Here is a 19,218-nt window from a genome sequence, read left to right on the forward strand (position 1 = left end):
AATGGATAAATTATTTGTACTATAATCAGCAGAGGTTTACCAACTATACTCAGGAGGCACTCGCATCTCTGGGGGAGCAGCTTCAGGCCACCAGTCTGATGACCTGTCAGAACAGGATGGCCCTGGATTGGCTCCTGGCAGAAAAAGGGGGAGTGTGTGTGCTGTTTGGGGATCAGTGCTGTACGTTTATTCCTAATAATACAGCCCCGGATGGTTCCTTTACTGAGGCTATGAGAAAGTTGCAGGGGTTACAGGATGAGATGGCAAGTAATGCAGGACAACATGACGGGTTGTTTGACTGGTGGTATGATATGTGGGGAAATTGGCAGCAAGACCTTATGAAAGCACTCTGTGTGGGTGCTGTGCTCATTTTTGCTCTGCTACTAATCTTTTGTTGTGTAGTTCCTCTTGTTCGCTCCCTAGTGGGGAGAGCACTGTCCCGGCAGGTGACTATAGCTGCAATGTCTAGAGTGGTGGGAGGACCGTTTGGAGCGGCATCCTCCTGGACCAACACGGAAACGGATGGCGACATAGACACCTTGGATGCAGTCCTGTCCATAGCTGAAGTTCGGCCGTTCCGTGTGTGAATACTCCGAGCAGGAGACCTGCAGCATGCCTGCCTCCCACGACATCTGGGATTTTTTCTGATTAGGACAGACTGTCCGTTATAATTGTCTGCAATGTTATTAGTTAACCTTTTACTTATCTTTGTATTACATATATCTGTTTTTGTATTGGGTTTGTAATAGATTTTATAGTCCTGCTGTATATGCAATATATCCAGGGGAGGTCATTGTATGGCGATCCTCCCCTCCCTTCCTGATGTACCCCCTGTGCTGCTGTTGGTTGATTCTCAGTGTTAGTAGTTTGTGAGCCATGCCTGCCATGGACCCCGAAGGGGGGCCGTGCCTGTGGCGGACTGGGAGTGGAATTTCCCTAGGCTGGATGGACAGGATTATGTGTGGGACTCCTTGGAGTCCCAAAGGGGGGAAATATATGGAATATTATTTAGCACTATATAACGTAGAATACAAGTATTATGATATTATTGAAAAGTATGCCAAATATCCATGGTGTAATCATTACAATGTAAACATTATAATGTAATCAACACAATGTAATCAACTGAGTATCTATTTGCACCTTTTGTTAGTCTGAGTTTCTGTTAGCTACTTTATGTTAGTCCTGAACCTATGAATATTCACTTTTATTAACGTATATTTTAACACTATGTTAAAGGACAAATACACTGCGTTCCAAATTATTATGCAAAAAGTGTTTAGGAGTGATAAGGTAAGATTTTTTTTGTTTGTCAGTTGAACTCATGGATGGTGATATGTGTCGGAGCTCTTTATATCACTGAAAGCAGTTGCAGACACCTGTGCTAATTAGTTTGGCAGGTGTGTCCAATTAAAGGCAACACTACTTAAGAAGGCTGTCCCACATTATTAAGCAGCCTACATTTTCAACCAAAATGGGAAAGAAAAAGGACCTGTCGGCTGCTGAGAAGCAACAAATTGTTGAGTGTTTAGGTCAAGGCATGACAACAATCAACATTGCCAAGACATTTCATCGCGATCATCGCACAATCAAGAAGTATGTAGCTGATTCAGAGCACACACGTGTGTGTGCTGATAAGGGAAAAGAGCAGCTGCAAAAATGCCTTGTCTTAGCAGCAGACACGTTTTTGAAGCTGCTGGTGCCTCCAACGTGCCCCGAACAACAAGATGCAGGGTCCTCCAGAGGTTTGCAGCTGTGCGTAAGCCATCCTTTCGACCTCCCCTATCCACTGCACACAAGCAGAAACGGCTTCAGTGGGCCAAACAATACATGAAGACTGACTTCAAAACTGTTTTGCTCACCGATGAGTGCCATGCAACCCTCGATGGTCCAGATGGATGGAATGGTGGATGGCTGGTTGATGGCCATCCCATACAAACAAGGCTACGGCGCCAACAAGGAGGAGGTGGAGTAATGTTTTGGGCTGGAATCATGGGGAGAGAGATTGTCGGCCCCTTTAGGATCCCTGACGGGGTAAAAATGACATCCATAAAGTATGTGGAGTTTCTCAAAGCGCAGTTCCTGCCATGGTTCAAAAAGAAGAACCGTGCATTCCGCAGCAAGATCATTTTCATGCATGATAATGCATCGTCTCATGCTGCAAAGAACACATCTGCATCTATGGCTGCTATGGGCATAAAAGGGGACAAACTTATGGCGTGGCCCTCATCCTCCCCTGACCTCAACCCTATTGTGAACCTCTGGAGCATCATCAAAAGGAGGGTCTATGATGGTGGGAGGCAGTTCACATCTAAGCAACAGCTCTGGGAGGCTATTCTGTCCTCATGCAAACCAATTGAAGCAGATACCATCCAAAACCTGACACATTCAATGGATGGGAGAGTTCAGAAGCTCCTTTCTAACAAGGGGTCCTATGTGCAAATGCAACATCACCTATAATAAAGTTTTGACTTGAATACTGTTTGATTTCAGTTTGTAATAACCTGCTAATGCTTATAATTACACAACTGACCATCTTTTGTTCTATATAAAAATGAAAAGTTGGGAAACTCTGTTTTGCATAATAATTTGGAACGCAATGTATATTATCAACCTTTGAGTTAGACAATGTGTAAAAGGCTGAAACTGCCAAGGTTTACTACTGAAGGAAGGGATTCGCCTGAGTTCACCAGAAGTTCACGGCTGAGCATTTTTAAAAAACCAAGTGGAGCTGCTCACGCCACCATTATGTTCAGCCGAGAGACCAAACGGTAAAAGAAATGATGGACAAATTTATCACCTAGGGGTGTGGATTAAGGGAAAAAACAATTATTGTGAATGGCTGAAGGAATGATGATGCTTAAGTGACGAGATATTGTTAAATGATAAGAACTTGTATAAAAATTGGTGTAAAACAGTACTGGACACACTTTTACGTGTCCGGCCTTGATTGTAACTTCATTGTTGCAATAAAGACTGAATTTTGGATACTGCACAAGCGGACCTCTGACTTCTGATTTGGCGGGGAAGGAGAAAAAAAACCACGACAGAATTTTCCTGTGGACTCTCCTTTTGGATTTCGCTAGATTACCCTTACTGGACTGGTTGCTTTGGATTTACCTGCTTTCCCGGCGAGTTGCCCTGTTTTGACTGTTATCTTTTGTCTGCCAGTTTGATTTTGCTTATTTGTTCAGTAAATGCCCCGTTTGTGTTCTTATGGATGTCTGTACTTGTGCACCGTTGCCTGTCCTGACAAACGGTAAAGGTGTATCATCATCATACAAACATGAGATCAGTATTTAACTTGTGTGTTTCATTACTTGTTCTGTCAGTAGTTCTTTAGTCACAAAGATTTACTGAATTAGCAGATATAGTGACAAATACAGTAACTCGATTCATTAATGATGAACGAATGTGAGATTAGTATGAAGGCCTACTTAGACTTAGGTTGTGTTTAATACATGAGTAATAGCATAATACTACATTTTTTATGCCCCCTCAACTAAAGTGCTTTGTTCCGTAATGCAGAGGAGGTAATCAGACTACCAGGTAATGATTACTATTTACTAGATCTCTACTAGATAGTCAACGGAAGTAATGGATTGAAACAAAACATTTTGCGTAAGACTGATTATTACCCTTCCTTATACAGTTCAAATAAGGGATTTATTCGACAGCATCGTCCTGAGTGCTGATGTTTGGGGCACAAGGTGAAGCAGGCAGTTACAGCAGTCATCTACGACACCAGATCAGGAAAAGAAAAATGAAATTCATGATTTCGAGATGACTCTGATATCGACTATCGAAGTTAATTTTCTATTTATCGTATTGGCTAAGATTGTCACGCGTCACGCTGTCCCGCTGAGGTGCGTTTCCAAGCAGATGACATAAATTGCCCCAATTTACGTAGTCAGTAGCGCTATATAAGTTGAGGCACAGTTCTAGAACTCGGATATTTCATCTTCACGCCCATTTAAACCGACGTTTTCTGCAACACGGATCAATTGTGCACTGGCTAGAACTTAAATTCGACATATCTCTCTAGTCTGTCATTTGTACAGTGGAAGAGATTTTTTTGTGACAGTTCCTGCAGGCTTTTGGGTGCAAGTCAGAAAAGCAAAATGCATAAGTTCGTTCGCAACTTAACCCGGCTGCAACAAGTTTCTCTGCGACCCTTGTTTCAGGGCCTATCCCACAGCCCGGTAGCACCCGGACCCTGAACTGGGAAGGGGAGTCCTAGCCTGTGTCATGTGAGCACATCAGCAGTGGCCAGGCAGGACAATGCAGTGCGTCCACAGCAGCCCGAAAACTCAGATCCTTTCCAAGACAAGTCCATCGGGCTGGTCCAACGCTTTAAGAAAACCCTGAAGCAGTATGGGCCAGTCATGATACCTGTGCACCTGGTGACGTCCTCCATCTGGTTCGGGGCGTTTTACTATGCAGCCATGAAGTAAGTGAACCGCAGTTGTGAGGAGGACTTGGAGTCAGTGTCATAGGTTAGAGACAGCACTAGAGGTTTGCATTTGGCTTAACATCAGAGGGCAGGTGGGGCTTCTGGGTTGAGGTCTGACTGTCGTACCTTAAAAAAAGCAGCACAATAGCGATGTGATACCAAGTATGAATGGTTTTGTGTTCTGGAGAGAATGTCTCACAGAAAATAAAGTGTGTTCATGTATTGTGAGATGGGTAATATGAGTGACTTTGCCACTGGGCCCCAACCCCCAATTGCTTGAGGGACTTGCTTTCTCTCAAAAATATATCTTGTTTGGATAAGAAGCATCTGCTAAGTAAGTAAATGTTTCTGTCTTGATCTGCAGGGGTGTGAATGTGGTCCCCCTACTTGAGCACGTCGGCCTCCCAGAGAAGGTCGTCAAGCTCATGGAGGAATCCCAGAGTGGACATGCCATCACCGCCTTAACCCTATACAAGGTGAGGGTCCCAGCATGCCTGGATGGGGGCTGTTTGTAAGAAGCCCCCAGGTTCTGCGCGAGTGTTTAGGTAAGTGAGCACTTACTGATGTATTCTCTAATCTTCTTGTAGATTGCCACTCCAGCCAGGTACACTGCCACACTGGCAGGGACATCCATCGCTGTGAGATATCTGCAGAAACTTGGCTTCATGTCAACTGTGCCCCCAGCCAAGAACAACATGCAGGACAAAGTGGAAGACCCTATGGATCGTGGGTCAGGGAAAATGGATAAAACTAAATAAAGGCTGCAGCAGATCAATGCACACAAATATGTAGGCCTACTATACAATAGTAAAAAAAGACTTTTTGATAACATTTTTGTTTTTTTGTATTGCTTTAAATTAACATGACATGCCAACAAATTAACATACTGCATCTTTAATATTGTGATCATAAATGCATATGATAATTAATAAGCTAATGTCCCCCCTCCCCACACACACACACTCTGGCTTTGTACCTGACAGGGCTCCCCATCTACTCTGATTCTGATTTAACCCCTGCCTGAAGTTTAAACTTTAATTGTATTGTATGCATTTAAAGTATACCTATGTCCTACTTACCTACTAAAATACAATAAAACTAATCTCTTTTCAAGGTTAACATGCATTGCACATATTGTTACAGCAAGATTGCAGAGGAGAGCCAAATTAGTAAAAATAATAATATGAAAGATTCGCATTGATAAAATACAAGACACTTCTGTCACAATATTCTTACTATGCAGGCGCTCCTCTACTTACGAACCTTTAACTTTTGAAATTTCAGACATACCAACGAAGAGGACTGTAAATCCAAATCTTGTTCGTTGGGCAACCGATTCCTCTCCGCAACATCAAAGTTTGTTCTGCACACCAATTCCGCCTAGCATGCCTTCTGGCCACTACTCAGCATAGCGTCCGTACTCCCAGCATCCTAGTTCTTTGTACTTGTGTATTGGTAAGATGTGCTCTCGAGATCAAAGTTTACTTCGTTTTTGTTGTGAAATATTCTGTGCATCAATTATCCATTTTTGTTTTATGTATCATTAGTAATATGTTTTAGGGTAAGTAAACATGTATTGACTTTATATCATACTGTCATACCCCGGTCGTCCGATCCTCTCGTGTATTTAAGTCTGCATTAAAGTATGTTTCTCCAGTCTGATCATTAACATCTTGATGTTGTTTTCATGTTCCTGAGTATGATTACCTGAAATTAACCCCGTGTTCACCTGATTTTGCCAGCTCCTGTGCTGCTCCTGTGCTGCTTCCCCGCGTCGAATGCGTGACAGAATGCTCAGAAATATCCTGTCACACTGACTTAAATACACAAGACTAATTAACACAACTAGAAACAGCTGATGATACGGGGAATCCACACGAGTTAGTGAGGGGGGCGTGGCACACAGGAAGATCGGCATGACCCATACTTACTTATGCATGTAGATTTGAGTACCCTTAAAATGATGTTGAATAAAGACTTATGAACATTTCAAGTTAGGAATGGCTGTTCGGAACGTATCGCGGTCGTAAGGAGAGGAGTGTCTGTATTTCCACTCAAAATCTTAGAGTAAACATAATGCAAATAAAATAGTCAGCAGTTTTAACCCAGACAAAGCAGTGGATTCTGAAAATATTCAAAATTTCAAAACATAGAACACTACAATGCACAACTTAAAAACTGAGTACAGGAATATGTATAAAAAAACTTTGTGACGTACCTCAAAGGTATAGCGGAGGTCAGCAGGGTAACTAAGGTTCAGCGCATACATGAGAGCAAACAGCATAGCCACACCAAAGGCTACATTTCCCAGGTCTTCCAACACTTTGATGCCTTCAAGGACAATTCCAATTTCATCTGGTTGATCATCTGAAGCATATGTATCTGCATATCTGGCATGATATATGTTACCCTGGTACCTTGGGCGGAGCTTAATTCTCCCCCTCTGACGTCATAAGAGGAAGTGGCGTATCCTAGATTCTGATTGGTCGAGGGTTTATGTCCATATATGGTATCAACACATGCTTATGCCACGTGCTGCCGATAGGGGGCCATATGGTTTTGGGAGATTGCCCTTATGTCCATATATGGCATCAATACATGCTTATGCCACGTGTTGCCGATAGGGGGGTTTGGGAGATTAAACTTTAATAGAATAGAAATACATTACATGTATTTATTAATGTGCTTTTTTATGTTACGTTTTTAAGGTATAATAAAACATAGAGCAGGGGCAGGGTGTGGCTCAGTGGGCTAAGCCTGTGCGCCTGTAATCAGAAGGTCGCAGGTTCAAACCCAGCCTCAGCCTGTAGGTGCTTGAGCAAGGCCCTTAACCCCCAGCTCCCTGGGCGCTGCTACAAGTGGCAGCCCTTCGCAGACAACTTCCTCTATGAAAAAAGAGCAAGTTGTGGGAGGCGTAAAGACAATTTCCTTACAGGGATCAATAAAAGTGTCTATTATTAGGATGTTGGCAAGCTAGTGCATACACGTTCAGCGGGGGCGTCCGTCCGGCCCGTAGCCGCGTGTTGTTAGTAAGCGCCGCGGCGTATTTTAAAAGACAGCACACAAATGTTTTAAAGAAGAAAGCACCCAAATATTTTAAAGAAGAAAGCACTTTTTAAAAGTTTTTAAAATGTTTTTGAAGTACGTAGCTAAATACCGCTCACTAGTTCCTGCAGCTATTAAATTAATAATGCGCTGGGTGTATTTTATTGAAAATGAAACTAACAAAATACAACTAAATTATTTTATTAATTAAATCTTATTGGCTTAAAACTTTATACAAATTTTTCATACGCCCGTTTAAGTTACGGCACTTTACCCCGCTGATTAAGCAATTGAGGTTAGATACTTCGTCCTGCCCCACAGGCCCGCAGCGGGGCGTCCGGGGCTATGTTAGGGTCCCAGAGCTGTGGTGTTAGACATCGACTTTTATTTCAATTAGAAATATATTATTTTATACTATTTACAAATAAAACAGATTAACAAATAGATGTAATGTGCTTTCTGCCGGGGGTGAGAATGCTTTCTTTCTGCTTCTCACACTCAGGACCAGCGGTTAAACGAGATGTTACAGACACTCTGCAACAATTTGTCAATTTACGCTTCCTTCTCATAGGCTTATCGCTCACGGCTCCAAAAGCTCTTGCGCCTACGACCCGTTTCCCACTGTCGCGGACATTAGCTGACTGACATGTCTAGACATGCAATACGCATAAATCCCCATAAAAACAGGATTGCTGTGTTTTTACCGTTATAAAATAGGACATTTTGTTAAAAATAAACCGTTAACAATACACAACTACTGCTTTTACCATTCAAAACTGCCTGACTCTCTTTCCTCTCTAGCTAGAAAAGCTCGACGCGTCCGGTGACCCCTTAAAATTATTATGCCTTAAAACGTATTTAAAATGTCGCATTGATAAATTCATATAAAGTATTTTATTCTTTTAACGACTACTGATTCCAATTTGGTGCCATATGCTTTTATCTTGTAGGCCGTAGGATAGCTCCCTTTCTACCGGCTATAGGCCGTGGTACGTCGGGGCTATTATGCTTAAATTTTTTATTAATTAATGTTGGCTATGTGATTTATAACACATTTTATACGTCTTTTACACACGTTTACTTATTGTATACACACTTTAAAGTTCCGAAAACGACTTTCCTCAGCTGTTTTCAATAAAAGACAGTGGTGTGTGGGTATCGTGGCTGCACGTACAAGCGCGACATGGAGAGAGAGCGAGTTATTTTAACAAGGATCGCCAGCGTTACTCCTTGATTCTTGTTGTCGAAATGCTTACGATGTTTTATTTTAAATCACACATTAGCCGAAAAGAGTTTAATTGCTTAAAAACGTCGTGGTTAAAGGGGCTTATTTGAAATAAAAGTGCAAAGGTAGATGCATGAATTCTTGGTCCGTGACAATTGTTCGCTATTTGACAGTTGCTTGAAGCAACGAGTTGGCTCACAAACACATGGCCGGCACTGTCTGTATGAGGCCGGCAACAATTTGACAATTGCTCGCCATTTGACAGTTGCTTGACGCAACGAGTTGGCTCAATAAAGGAAATGCAATGTGGATCTGCGCGCATGCGCTAGATCAGAGCGAGCCAGGGAGACCGCATGCGCTCGCTTAAACAAGAATTAACCGCGCTATTCCTTGAATATTACTGTCGCTTTACTTTATTATTCACATTGGCAGAAAATTGCTTCATTCCTTAAAAACATTACGGATATAGGGGTTTTATTTGGTAAAACAGGCGCTCCGCCGGTGTCGCCATTTTGAAAGGGGCGTCGGCGTGGGTGCTCATGCACCAATCGCTGGACTAGCGTTCGTCCATTCCGCCCCGCGTTGTTCAAACAGAGTAGTCGCGTGTGTCGGAGCTCCGGCTCGTTTCGTCCTATTTCTTCTAAAAGTTTGCCGCTTACATGCTTTCTCCAACCTGGTAAATATAACTAAAGTCTTTCGTGTTGGTTAAATGTAATGAGTGCACGTTTCTTTTAAAACGACGGGTGTACGTTTATCGGGTTTCGCGTGCGCTTGTTTAAATTTCTTCTTCTGCTTCTTTCGGGCATGTTTGTTTAAATTCACCCTGCTTTTTCTTTTAAAATAACCCTAAAGTTTTCCTTCTTTAAAACATTTTGGTGCTTTCTTTAAGATATTTGGGTGCTTTCTTTTAAAATACGCCGCGGCGCTTACTAACAACACGCGGCTACGGGCCGGACGGACGCCCCCGCTGAACGTGTATGCACTAGCTTGCCAACATCCTAATAATAATAATAATAGACACTTTTATTGATCCCTGTAAGGAAATTGTCTTTACGCCTCCCACAACTTGCTCTTTTTTCATAGAGGAAGTTGTCTGCGAAGGGCTGCCACTTGTAGCAGCGCCCAGGGAGCTGGGGGTTAAGGGCCTTGCTCAAGCACCTACAGGCTGAGGCTGGGTTTGAACCTGCGACCTTCTGATTACAGGCGCACAGGCTTAGCCCACTGAGCCACACCCTGCCCCTGCTCTATGTTTTATTATACCTTAAAAACGTAACATAAAAAAGCACATTAATAAATACATGTAATGTATTTCTATTCTATTAAAGTTTAATCTCCCAAACCCCCCTATCGGCAACACGTGGCATAAGCATGTATTGATGCCATATATGGACATAAGGGCAATCTCCCAAAACCATATGGCCCCCTATCGGCAACACGTGGCATAAGCATGTATTGATGCCATATATGGACATAAACCCTTGACCAATCAGAATCTAGGATACGCCACTTCCTCTTATGACGTCAGAGGGGGAGAATTAAGCTCCGCCCAAGGTACCAGGGTAACATATATCATGCCAGATATGCAGATACATATGCTTCAGATGATCAACCAGATGAAATTGGAATTGTCCTTGAAGGCATCAAAGTGTTGGAAGACCTGGGAAGTGTAGCTTTTGGTGTGGCTATGCTGTTTGCTCTCGTATGCGCTGAACCTTAGTTACCCTGCTGACCTCCGCTATGCCTTTGAGGTACGTCACAAAGTTTTTTTATACATATTTCTGTACTCAGTTTTTAAGTTGTGCATTGTAGTGTTTTATGTTTTGAAATTTTGAATATTTTCAGAATCCACTGCTTTGTCTGGGTTAAAACTGCTGACTATTTTATTTGCATTATGTTTACTCTAAGATTTTGAGTGGAAATACAGACGCTCCTCTCCTTACGACCGCGATACGTTCCGAACAGCCATTCCTAACTTGAAATGTTCATAAGTCTTTATTCAACATCATTTTAAGGGTACTCAAATCTACATGCATAAGTAAGTATGGGTCATGCCGATCTTCCTGTGTGCCACGCCCCCCTCACTAACTCGTGTGGATTCCCCGTATCATCAGCTGTTTCTAGTTGTGTTAATTAGTCTTGTGTATTTAAGTCAGTGTGACAGGATATTTCTGAGCATTCTGTCACGCATTCGACGCGGGGAAGCAGCACAGGAGCAGCACAGGAGCTGGCAAAATCAGGTGAACACGGGGTTAATTTCAGGTAATCATACTCAGGAACATGAAAACAACATCAAGATGTTAATGATCAGACTGGAGAAACATACTTTAATGCAGACTTAAATACACGAGAGGATCGGACGACCGGGGTATGACAGTATGATATAAAGTCAATACATGTTTACTTACCCTAAAACATATTACTAATGATACATAAAACAAAAATGGATAATTGATGCACAGAATATTTCACAACAAAAACGAAGTAAACTTTGATCTCGAGAGCACATCTTACCAATACACAAGTACAAAGAACTAGGATGCTGGGAGTACGGACGCTATGCTGAGTAGTGGCCAGAAGGCATGCTAGGCGGAATTGGTGTGCAGAACAAACTTTGATGTTGCGGAGAGGAATCGGTTGCCCAACGAACAAGATTTGGATTTACAGTCCTCTTCGTTGGTATGTCTGAAATTTCAAAAGTTAAAGGTTCGTAAGTAGAGGGAGCGCCTGCATAGTAAGAATATTGTGACAGAAGTGTCTTGTATTTTATCAATGCGAATCTTTCATATTATTATTTTTACTAATTTGGCTCTCCTCTGCAATCTTGCTGTAACAATATGTGCAATGCATGTTAACCTTGAAAAGAGATTAGTTTTATTGTATTTTAGTAGGTAAGTAGGACATAGGTATACTTTAAATGCATACAATACAATTAAAGTTTAAACTTCAGGCAGGGGTTAAATCAGAATCAGAGTAGATGGGGAGCCCTGTCAGGTACAAAGCCAGAGTGTGTGTGTGTGGGGAGGGGGGACATTAGCTTATTAATTATCATATGCATTTATGATCACAATATTAAAGATGCAGTATGTTAATTTGTTGGCATGTCATGTTAATTTAAAGCAATACAAAAAAACAAAAATGTTATCAAAAAGTCTTTTTTTACTATTGTATAGTAGGCCTACATATTTGTGTGCATTGATCTGCTGCAGCCTTTATTTAGTTTTATCCATTTTCCCTGACCCACGATCCATAGGGTCTTCCACTTTGTCCTGCATGTTGTTCTTGGCTGGGGGCACAGTTGACATGAAGCCAAGTTTCTGCAGATATCTCACAGCGATGGATGTCCCTGCCAGTGTGGCAGTGTACCTGGCTGGAGTGGCAATCTACAAGAAGATTAGAGAATACATCAGTAAGTGCTCACTTACCTAAACACTCGCGCAGAACCTGGGGGCTTCTTACAAACAGCCCCCATCCAGGCATGCTGGGACCCTCACCTTGTATAGGGTTAAGGCGGTGATGGCATGTCCACTCTGGGATTCCTCCATGAGCTTGACGACCTTCTCTGGGAGGCCGACGTGCTCAAGTAGGGGGACCACATTCACACCCCTGCAGATCAAGACAGAAACATTTACTTACTTAGCAGATGCTTCTTATCCAAACAAGATATATTTTTGAGAGAAAGCAAGTCCCTCAAGCAATTGGGGGTTGGGGCCCAGTGGCAAAGTCACTCATATTACCCATCTCACAATACATGAACACACTTTATTTTCTGTGAGACATTCTCTCCAGAACACAAAACCATTCATACTTGGTATCACATCGCTATTGTGCTGCTTTTTTTAAGGTACGACAGTCAGACCTCAACCCAGAAGCCCCACCTGCCCTCTGATGTTAAGCCAAATGCAAACCTCTAGTGCTGTCTCTAACCTATGACACTGACTCCAAGTCCTCCTCACAACTGCGGTTCACTTACTTCATGGCTGCATAGTAAAACGCCCCGAACCAGATGGAGGACGTCACCAGGTGCACAGGTATCATGACTGGCCCATACTGCTTCAGGGTTTTCTTAAAGCGTTGGACCAGCCCGATGGACTTGTCTTGGAAAGGATCTGAGTTTTCGGGCTGCTGTGGACGCACTGCATTGTCCTGCCTGGCCACTGCTGATGTGCTCACATGACACAGGCTAGGACTCCCCTTCCCAGTTCAGGGTCCGGGTGCTACCGGGCTGTGGGATAGGCCCTGAAACAAGGGTCGCAGAGAAACTTGTTGCAGCCGGGTTAAGTTGCGAACGAACTTATGCATTTTGCTTTTCTGACTTGCACCCAAAAGCCTGCAGGAACTGTCACAAAAAAATCTCTTCCACTGTACAAATGACAGACTAGAGAGATATGTCGAATTTAAGTTCTAGCCAGTGCACAATTGATCCGTGTTGCAGAAAACGTCGGTTTAAATGGGCGTGAAGATGAAATATCCGAGTTCTAGAACTGTGCCTCAACTTATATAGCGCTACTGACTACGTAAATTGGGGCAATTTATGTCATCTGCTTGGAAACACACCTCAGCGGGACAGCGTGACGCGTGACAATCTTAGCCAATACGATAAATAGAAAATTAACTTCGATAGTCGATATCAGAGTCATCTCGAAATCATGAATTTCATTTTTCTTTTCCTGATCTGGTGTCGTAGATGACTGCTGTAACTGCCTGCTTCACCTTGTGCCCCAAACATCAGCACTCAGGACGATGCTGTCGAATAAATCCCTTATTTGAACTGTATAAGGAAGGGTAATAATCAGTCTTACGCAAAATGTTTTGTTTCAATCCATTACTTCCGTTGACTATCTAGTAGAGATCTAGTAAATAGTAATCATTACCTGGTAGTCTGATTACCTCCTCTGCATTACGGAACAAAGCACTTTAGTTGAGGGGGCATAAAAAATGTAGTATTATGCTATTACTCATGTATTAATTAAACACAACCTAAGTCTAAGTAGGCCTTCATACTAATCTCACATTCGTTCATCATTAATGTGTCACGCTCGGCGTCTGCGGGTGAGGCGCACGGACAGGGCGAGTGGGCAGGAAGCAGGCGAGCAGGCAGAATCAGGGCAAACGGGGATTTATTAGACAGACGAGGACTTGGGAACATGGCACGCCGACTAACATCAATGACAGACCAAGCAAACTGGGGAGACCAGGACTTAAATACACGAAACAAGGCAGCAGGAAACAAGACACGACTGGGCACGATCAGGAAATCACACGCGGGTAATTAGGGGGCGTGGCACACACGAGGAGCGGACGGAGCGGGCGTCACAGAACCCCCCCCCAAAGGCGCACTACACCGGGCGCGCCAAGGAAGGGGGCGACGGACGGGACGAGGCAGAACAGGACCTGAAAGACAAGAGCAAAAAAAAATTCAACGGTGAACAGGGAACAAGACAGACAGGCAAAACAGACAAAGAGGCAGGAGCCAGGACAGGACACCACACAAGACAGGAAAGGCCGACAGACAGACCAGGAAGGGAGAAACAGAGGGAACAGGTGGAACAAAAGGAGCGGGAGTGACGGGAGGGAACGACGGGAAACCAGGAACAGAGCGGGGCAGAACAAAGGGACCAGGAACAGAGGACGGCGGGACGAAGGCAGGAGGAGGAACAAAGACAGGCGGGACAGAGACAGGAAAGAAGGGAGAGAAGGAGGAGGAAGGAAGGGGAGCCCGAGGGAGCCCCAGCGGGCGACGGGAGGCAGCCGGAGGGGCCGCAGGCGGCCGGGAGGCCGGAGCCGGAGGGGACCTCGGAGGGGCCGAGGAGGCAGGGCGAGGGACCCGCGGAGGGGCCAGGGAGGAAGCAGGAGGGAACACCGGGGAAGGGGACGAGGGAGCAGGAGGGGCCCACGGCGAAGGCCCGGAGGAGGGGGGAGCCGCAGCAGGCGGCGACGTCCGGTGGAGGGCCGGAGGTAGGGGCCCCGCAGGCAACCGAGGAGCCGCCGTCGGGGAGCCCGCAGGTGACCGACCAGGCTCCTGAGAGGGGAGCGAGGCGGGGCGACGAGGCACCGGAGAGGGACCCGCAGGCGACAGCCGACCCGGAGGGCCAGGAACCGCAGGCGCCAACCGAGCCAGAGCGCAGGCGAGGGAGGGCGAGCCAGGGGGCAGGGCGGGCGGGACCCCAGCCCTGCGTCTGTGTCCCCTTCCCCTGCGGGACACAGACAGGCCGACCCTAGTTCGGGGTCGATGTCGCCGGGGCGAAGGACAAGGGGTTGCAAGTTCTGTCCCCGAGGGGTCCCATTCCAGCTCCTCCACCTCCGAAGAGGGAGGAGCCAAGATGGAGTTGTCCGGGACCACCTCGGGGACTAGGACAGGGACTGGAGCTGCTGCAGGCGGAGGGGGCGCCTCTGGAGCTGCTGCAGGCGGAGGGGGCGCCTCTGGAGCTGCTGCAGGCGGAGGGGGCGCCTCTGGAGCTGCTGCAGGCGGAGGGGGCGCCGGGACAGGAACAGGAGCGCGGTCAGGAACAGGAGCACGGTCAGGAACAGGAGCGCGGTCAGGAACAGGAGCTGGCTGCAGTGGGGGCGCCTGCCCGGGAGCTGCAGCAGGCGGCTGCAGAGGGGGCGCCTGCCCGGGAGCTGCAGCAGGCGGCTGCAGAGGGGGCGCCTCTGCAGGAACTGGAGCGCGGTCAGGAACTGGAGCGCGGTCAGGAACTGGAGCGCGGTCAGGAACAGGAGGTGGCTGCAGTGGGGGCGCCGGCCCGGGAGCTACAGGTGGCTGCAGTGGGGGCGCCGGCCCGGGAGCTACAGGCGGCTGCAGTGGGGGCGCCTGCCCGGGAGCTGCAGCAGGCGGCTGCAGTGGGGGCGCCTGCCCGGGAGCTGCAGCAGGCGGCTGCAGTGGGGGCGCCTGCCCGGGAGCTGCAGCAGGCGGCTGCAGTGGGGGCGCCTCTGCAGGAACTGGAGGTGGCTGCGAAGGCGGCTGCTCGGGCTGAACAGGGGCCGCAGGCACAGGGGTTGCCTGCTCGGCCTGAGCAGGGGCCGCAGGTACAGTGGTTGCCTGCTCGGCCTGAGCAGGGACTGCAGGCACAGGGGTTGCCTGCTCGGCCTGAGCAGGGACTGCAGGCACAGGGGTTGCCTGCTCGGCCTGAGCAGGGACTGCAGGCAACTGCTGTGGGGAAGCTCGCCCGGGAACTGCAGACCGCCGTCGTGGGGGCGCTCGCCCGGGAACTGCAGGGGACTGCAACGGGGGTGCCTCAGGAGCGGCTGCAGCAGGCAAAGACGGGAGCGGCTGCGCGAGCGGCGCAGGCGGCTGCGCATGCGGCTGCGCGAGCGGCGTAGGCGGCCGCGTGGGAGCAAAGTCCGAGGGCGGCGGCTGCGTGGGCGGCAAGAGCAGAGGGAGCTCCTCAGGCTCGGCCTTTGCCGCTCGTCGCGGAGGCGGCTGTCCCAGCTGTACCGTGACCCGGTGTGTTCTCCGGACCGGGGAAGCTGCTTGGGAGGGCAGCTTGGCAGCGCTGAGGGCCTCCGTGTCGTTCAGGGTGTCCTCCAGCTCACCAGGACGATCGTCCGGGCGACCGTCTGCTTCTTCCTCCTTCTCCGCGTCACCGTCAGGGGGGTAGGCTGCGCACTGTCCGAGAAAGCGGACGGCGGGAGGATGGTCCCCGGTTCGCGTAGCGCAACCCACCGCTCTTTACGGAGCTCGGCCACCCGCTGGAAGTTATCGCGCACCTCCTCCGCGAGGTGCGCGTCCTTTTCCAGGGACAGCCGGTCCAGGATGTCCCAGCTCCGGCTGATGAGATCCCAGGCCGGGGGATCTTCCCGGATGCCGGGCTGGGCGATCCAAAATAGCAGCTGATCGACGTAACTGCGGTAGTCCTCCACAGTTACGGAAGCTGCTTGTTTGGGGTCTGTCATTCTGTCACGCTCGGCGTCTGCGGGTGAGGCGCACGGACAGGGCGAGCGGGCAGGAAGCAGGCGAGCAGGCAGAATCAGGGCAAACGGGGATTTATTAGACAGACGAGGACTTGGGAACATGGCACGCCGACTAACATCAATGACAGACCAAGCAAACTGGGGAGACCAGGACTTAAATACACGTAACAAGGCAGCAGGAAACAAGACACGATTGGGCACGATCAGGAAATCACACGTGGGTAATTAGGGGGCGTGGCACACACGAGGAGCGGACGGAGCGGGCGTCACATAATGAATCGAGTTACTGTATTTGTCACTATAACTGCTAATTCAGTAAATCTTTGTGAATTAATGAAAGAACTACTGACGGAACAAGTAATGAAATACACAAGTTAAATACTGATCTCATGTTTGTATCATGATGATACACCTTTACCGTTTGTCAGGACAGGCAACGGTGCACAAGTACAGATGTGGAATTAAAATTGGACATCGGTAGGCCCGGGAGGTTGGCATATTGGGACTGTGTGTGTCTTTAGGCCTTAGGCAAGAAGAGATTGTTTTGTTTACTGTGTGACCTCGCTTCGAGATAGCTGCCTGCAGTAAGTTCCGCAGACCCTGAGGAAAGCTCGGGCCTTGGAGAGGCAGACAGCGGAACAAAGGGGGGGGAGAAACCACCTGCAGGGAGAGATTCGAAGCTGCCCCAACTGGTGCACAGCGAGTTATAGCTTTATAGAATAGTTGTGGCAAACAATATATAGCAAGCTATGCGGTAGTGCAAATGTATAAGTAATTGTTAATCATACTAATCATATGTTAACCATGTATTGGCAGTGATTCAATGACAATACGTCAATACGTTAATCATTAATCAAAGGACAACTGAGTATTTACAGTGATTCAATGTCATGTAATCAATATCTATATTCATATCTCCAGTAGGAGCCTAGCAGTCGAGACATGTTCTGGTAGACTGAGTAGAATGGGTGGACTTTACCTTGCCACCAAGGTGAACCAATAGAATTCGAAAATTGTGTTTGTTATACGTTTAAGCTTGGTTCATTGGTGTGTTGTGACCAATCAGGATTTAGACACCCTTACTGTTAAGTGGGAGTTATTGTATATCAACTGGTTGCTCGGAGAGCTAAAAAAGATCTTGGTACCGAATGCCAGAGTGTGATGAGAGCGCTTTGCTGAGTTGCTGAAATAAAAGAGATTTTCCTTTACCTCATCAAACTGAGAGGTCCGACTTTTATTCTAAGTATTAGCTTCTAAATTTTTCTACCACACAGACACATCCATAAAAACACAAACGGGGCATTTACTGAACAAATAAGCAAAATCAAACAGGCAGACAAAAGATAACAGTCAAAACAGGGCAACTCACCGGGAGAGCAGGTAAATCCAAAGCAACCAGTCCAGTAAGGGTAATCTAGCGAAATCCAAAAGGAGAGTCCACAGGAAAATTCTGTCGTGGTTTTTTTTCTCCTTCCCCGCCAAATCAGAAGTCAGAGGTCCGCTTGTGCAGTATCCAAAATTCAGTCTTTATTGCAACAATGAAGTTACAATCAAGGCCGGACACGTAAAAGTGTGTCCAGTACTGTTTTACACCAATTTTTATACAAGTTCTTATCATTTAACAATATCTCGTCACTTAAGCATCATCATTCCTTCAGCCATTCACAATAATTGTTTTTTCCCTTAATCCACACCCCTAGGTGATAAATTTGTCCATCATTTCTTTTACCGTTTTGTCTCTCGGCTGAACATAATGGTGGCGTGAGCAGCTCCACTTGGTTTTTTAAAAATGCTCAGCCGTGAACTTCTGGTGAACTCAGGCGAATCCCTTCCTTCAGTAGTAAACCTTGGCAGTTTCAGCCTTTTACACATTGTCTAACTAAAAGGTTGATAATATACATTGCGTTCCAAATTATTATGCAAAACATGTTTTTCTTAAATTTTCCAAATTACCTATATGAATTGCAGTCATTGTAATTTTCCAGTCATCAACTATTAGAGTACAATTGAAAGGTTTTTGAACAAACTGCCCAACGATAACAGTATATTTTTAAAAAATAAAACACTCAAAATGCACTCAAATGCATGTTCCAAATGCACAACAGAGTTTCCAAACTTTTCATTTTTATAAAGAACAAAAAATGGTCAGTTGTGAAATTATAAGCATTAGCAGGTTATTACAAACTGAAATCAAACAGTATTCAAGTCAAAACTTTATTATAGGTGATGTTGCATTTACACATAGGACCCCTTGTTAGAAAGGAGCTTCTGAACTCTCCCATCCATTGAATTTGTCAGGTTTTGGATGGTATGTGCTTCAATTGGTTTGCATGAGGACAGAATAGCCTCCCAGAGCTGTTGCTTAGATGTGAACTGCCTCCCACCATCATAGACCCTCCTTTTGATGATGCTCCAGAGGTTCACAATAGGGTTGAGGTCAGGGGAGGATGAGGGCCACGCCATAAGTTTGTCCCCTTTTATGCCCATAGCAGCCAGAGACGCAGATGTGTTCTTTGCAGCATGAGACGGTGCATTATCATGCATGAAAATGATCTTGCTGCGGAATGCACGGTTCTTCTTTTTGAAC

General features: G+C 46.3%; 3 protein-coding genes across 8 annotated transcripts in view; 2 read left to right on the forward strand and 1 right to left on the reverse strand.

The window, feature by feature from the left end:
* Positions 1-19,218, forward strand: part of LOC125721116 (pantothenate kinase 3-like) — a 355,646-nt gene that overhangs the window by 319,216 nt on the left and 17,212 nt on the right. The gene's annotated exons all lie outside the window — the stretch shown is intronic.
* Positions 1,886-5,180, forward strand: LOC125721080 (uncharacterized protein C18orf19 homolog A-like). The gene is made up of 3 exons (XM_048997016.1): positions 1,886-1,971; positions 4,241-4,450; positions 4,818-5,180. Exons 1-3 carry the CDS (start codon positions 1,886-1,888, stop codon positions 4,966-4,968), a joined length of 447 nt encoding a protein of 148 aa, XP_048852973.1. The 3' UTR covers positions 4,969-5,180.
* Positions 11,964-13,743, reverse strand: LOC125721081 (uncharacterized protein C18orf19 homolog A-like). Its single transcript, XM_048997017.1, has 3 exons — positions 13,734-13,743; positions 12,694-12,880; positions 11,964-12,326 (listed from the first exon to the last, which is right to left on the reverse strand). The coding sequence occupies exons 1-3, from the start codon at positions 13,741-13,743 to the stop codon at positions 12,176-12,178; spliced, it is 348 nt and encodes a 115-aa protein (XP_048852974.1). The 3' UTR covers positions 11,964-12,175.

The sequence above is a fragment of the Brienomyrus brachyistius genome, unplaced genomic scaffold, assembly GCF_023856365.1.
Source record: "Brienomyrus brachyistius isolate T26 unplaced genomic scaffold, BBRACH_0.4 scaffold32, whole genome shotgun sequence".
In the NCBI taxonomy this organism is placed as follows: domain Eukaryota; kingdom Metazoa; phylum Chordata; class Actinopteri; order Osteoglossiformes; family Mormyridae; genus Brienomyrus; species Brienomyrus brachyistius.

What these genes read in the sequence shown, in the direction of transcription:
- LOC125721080 (XM_048997016.1), top strand. Translation starts at nt 1,886, where the DNA reads ATGGTCCAGATGGATGGAATGGTGGATGGCTGGTTGATGGCCATCCCA. An exon ending in GCCAACAAGGAGGAGGTGGA is followed by an intron (nt 1,972 to 4,240) that starts GTAATGTTTTGG and finishes GGGGAGTCCTAG; the next exon opens with CCTGTGTCATGTGAGCACAT. An exon ending in TTTTACTATGCAGCCATGAA is followed by an intron (nt 4,451 to 4,817) that starts GTAAGTGAACCG and finishes CTTGATCTGCAG; the next exon opens with GGGTGTGAATGTGGTCCCCC.
- LOC125721081 (XM_048997017.1), bottom strand. An exon ending in TTTTACTATGCAGCCATGAA is followed by an intron (nt 12,327 to 12,693) that starts GTAAGTGAACCG and finishes CTTGATCTGCAG; the next exon opens with GGGTGTGAATGTGGTCCCCC.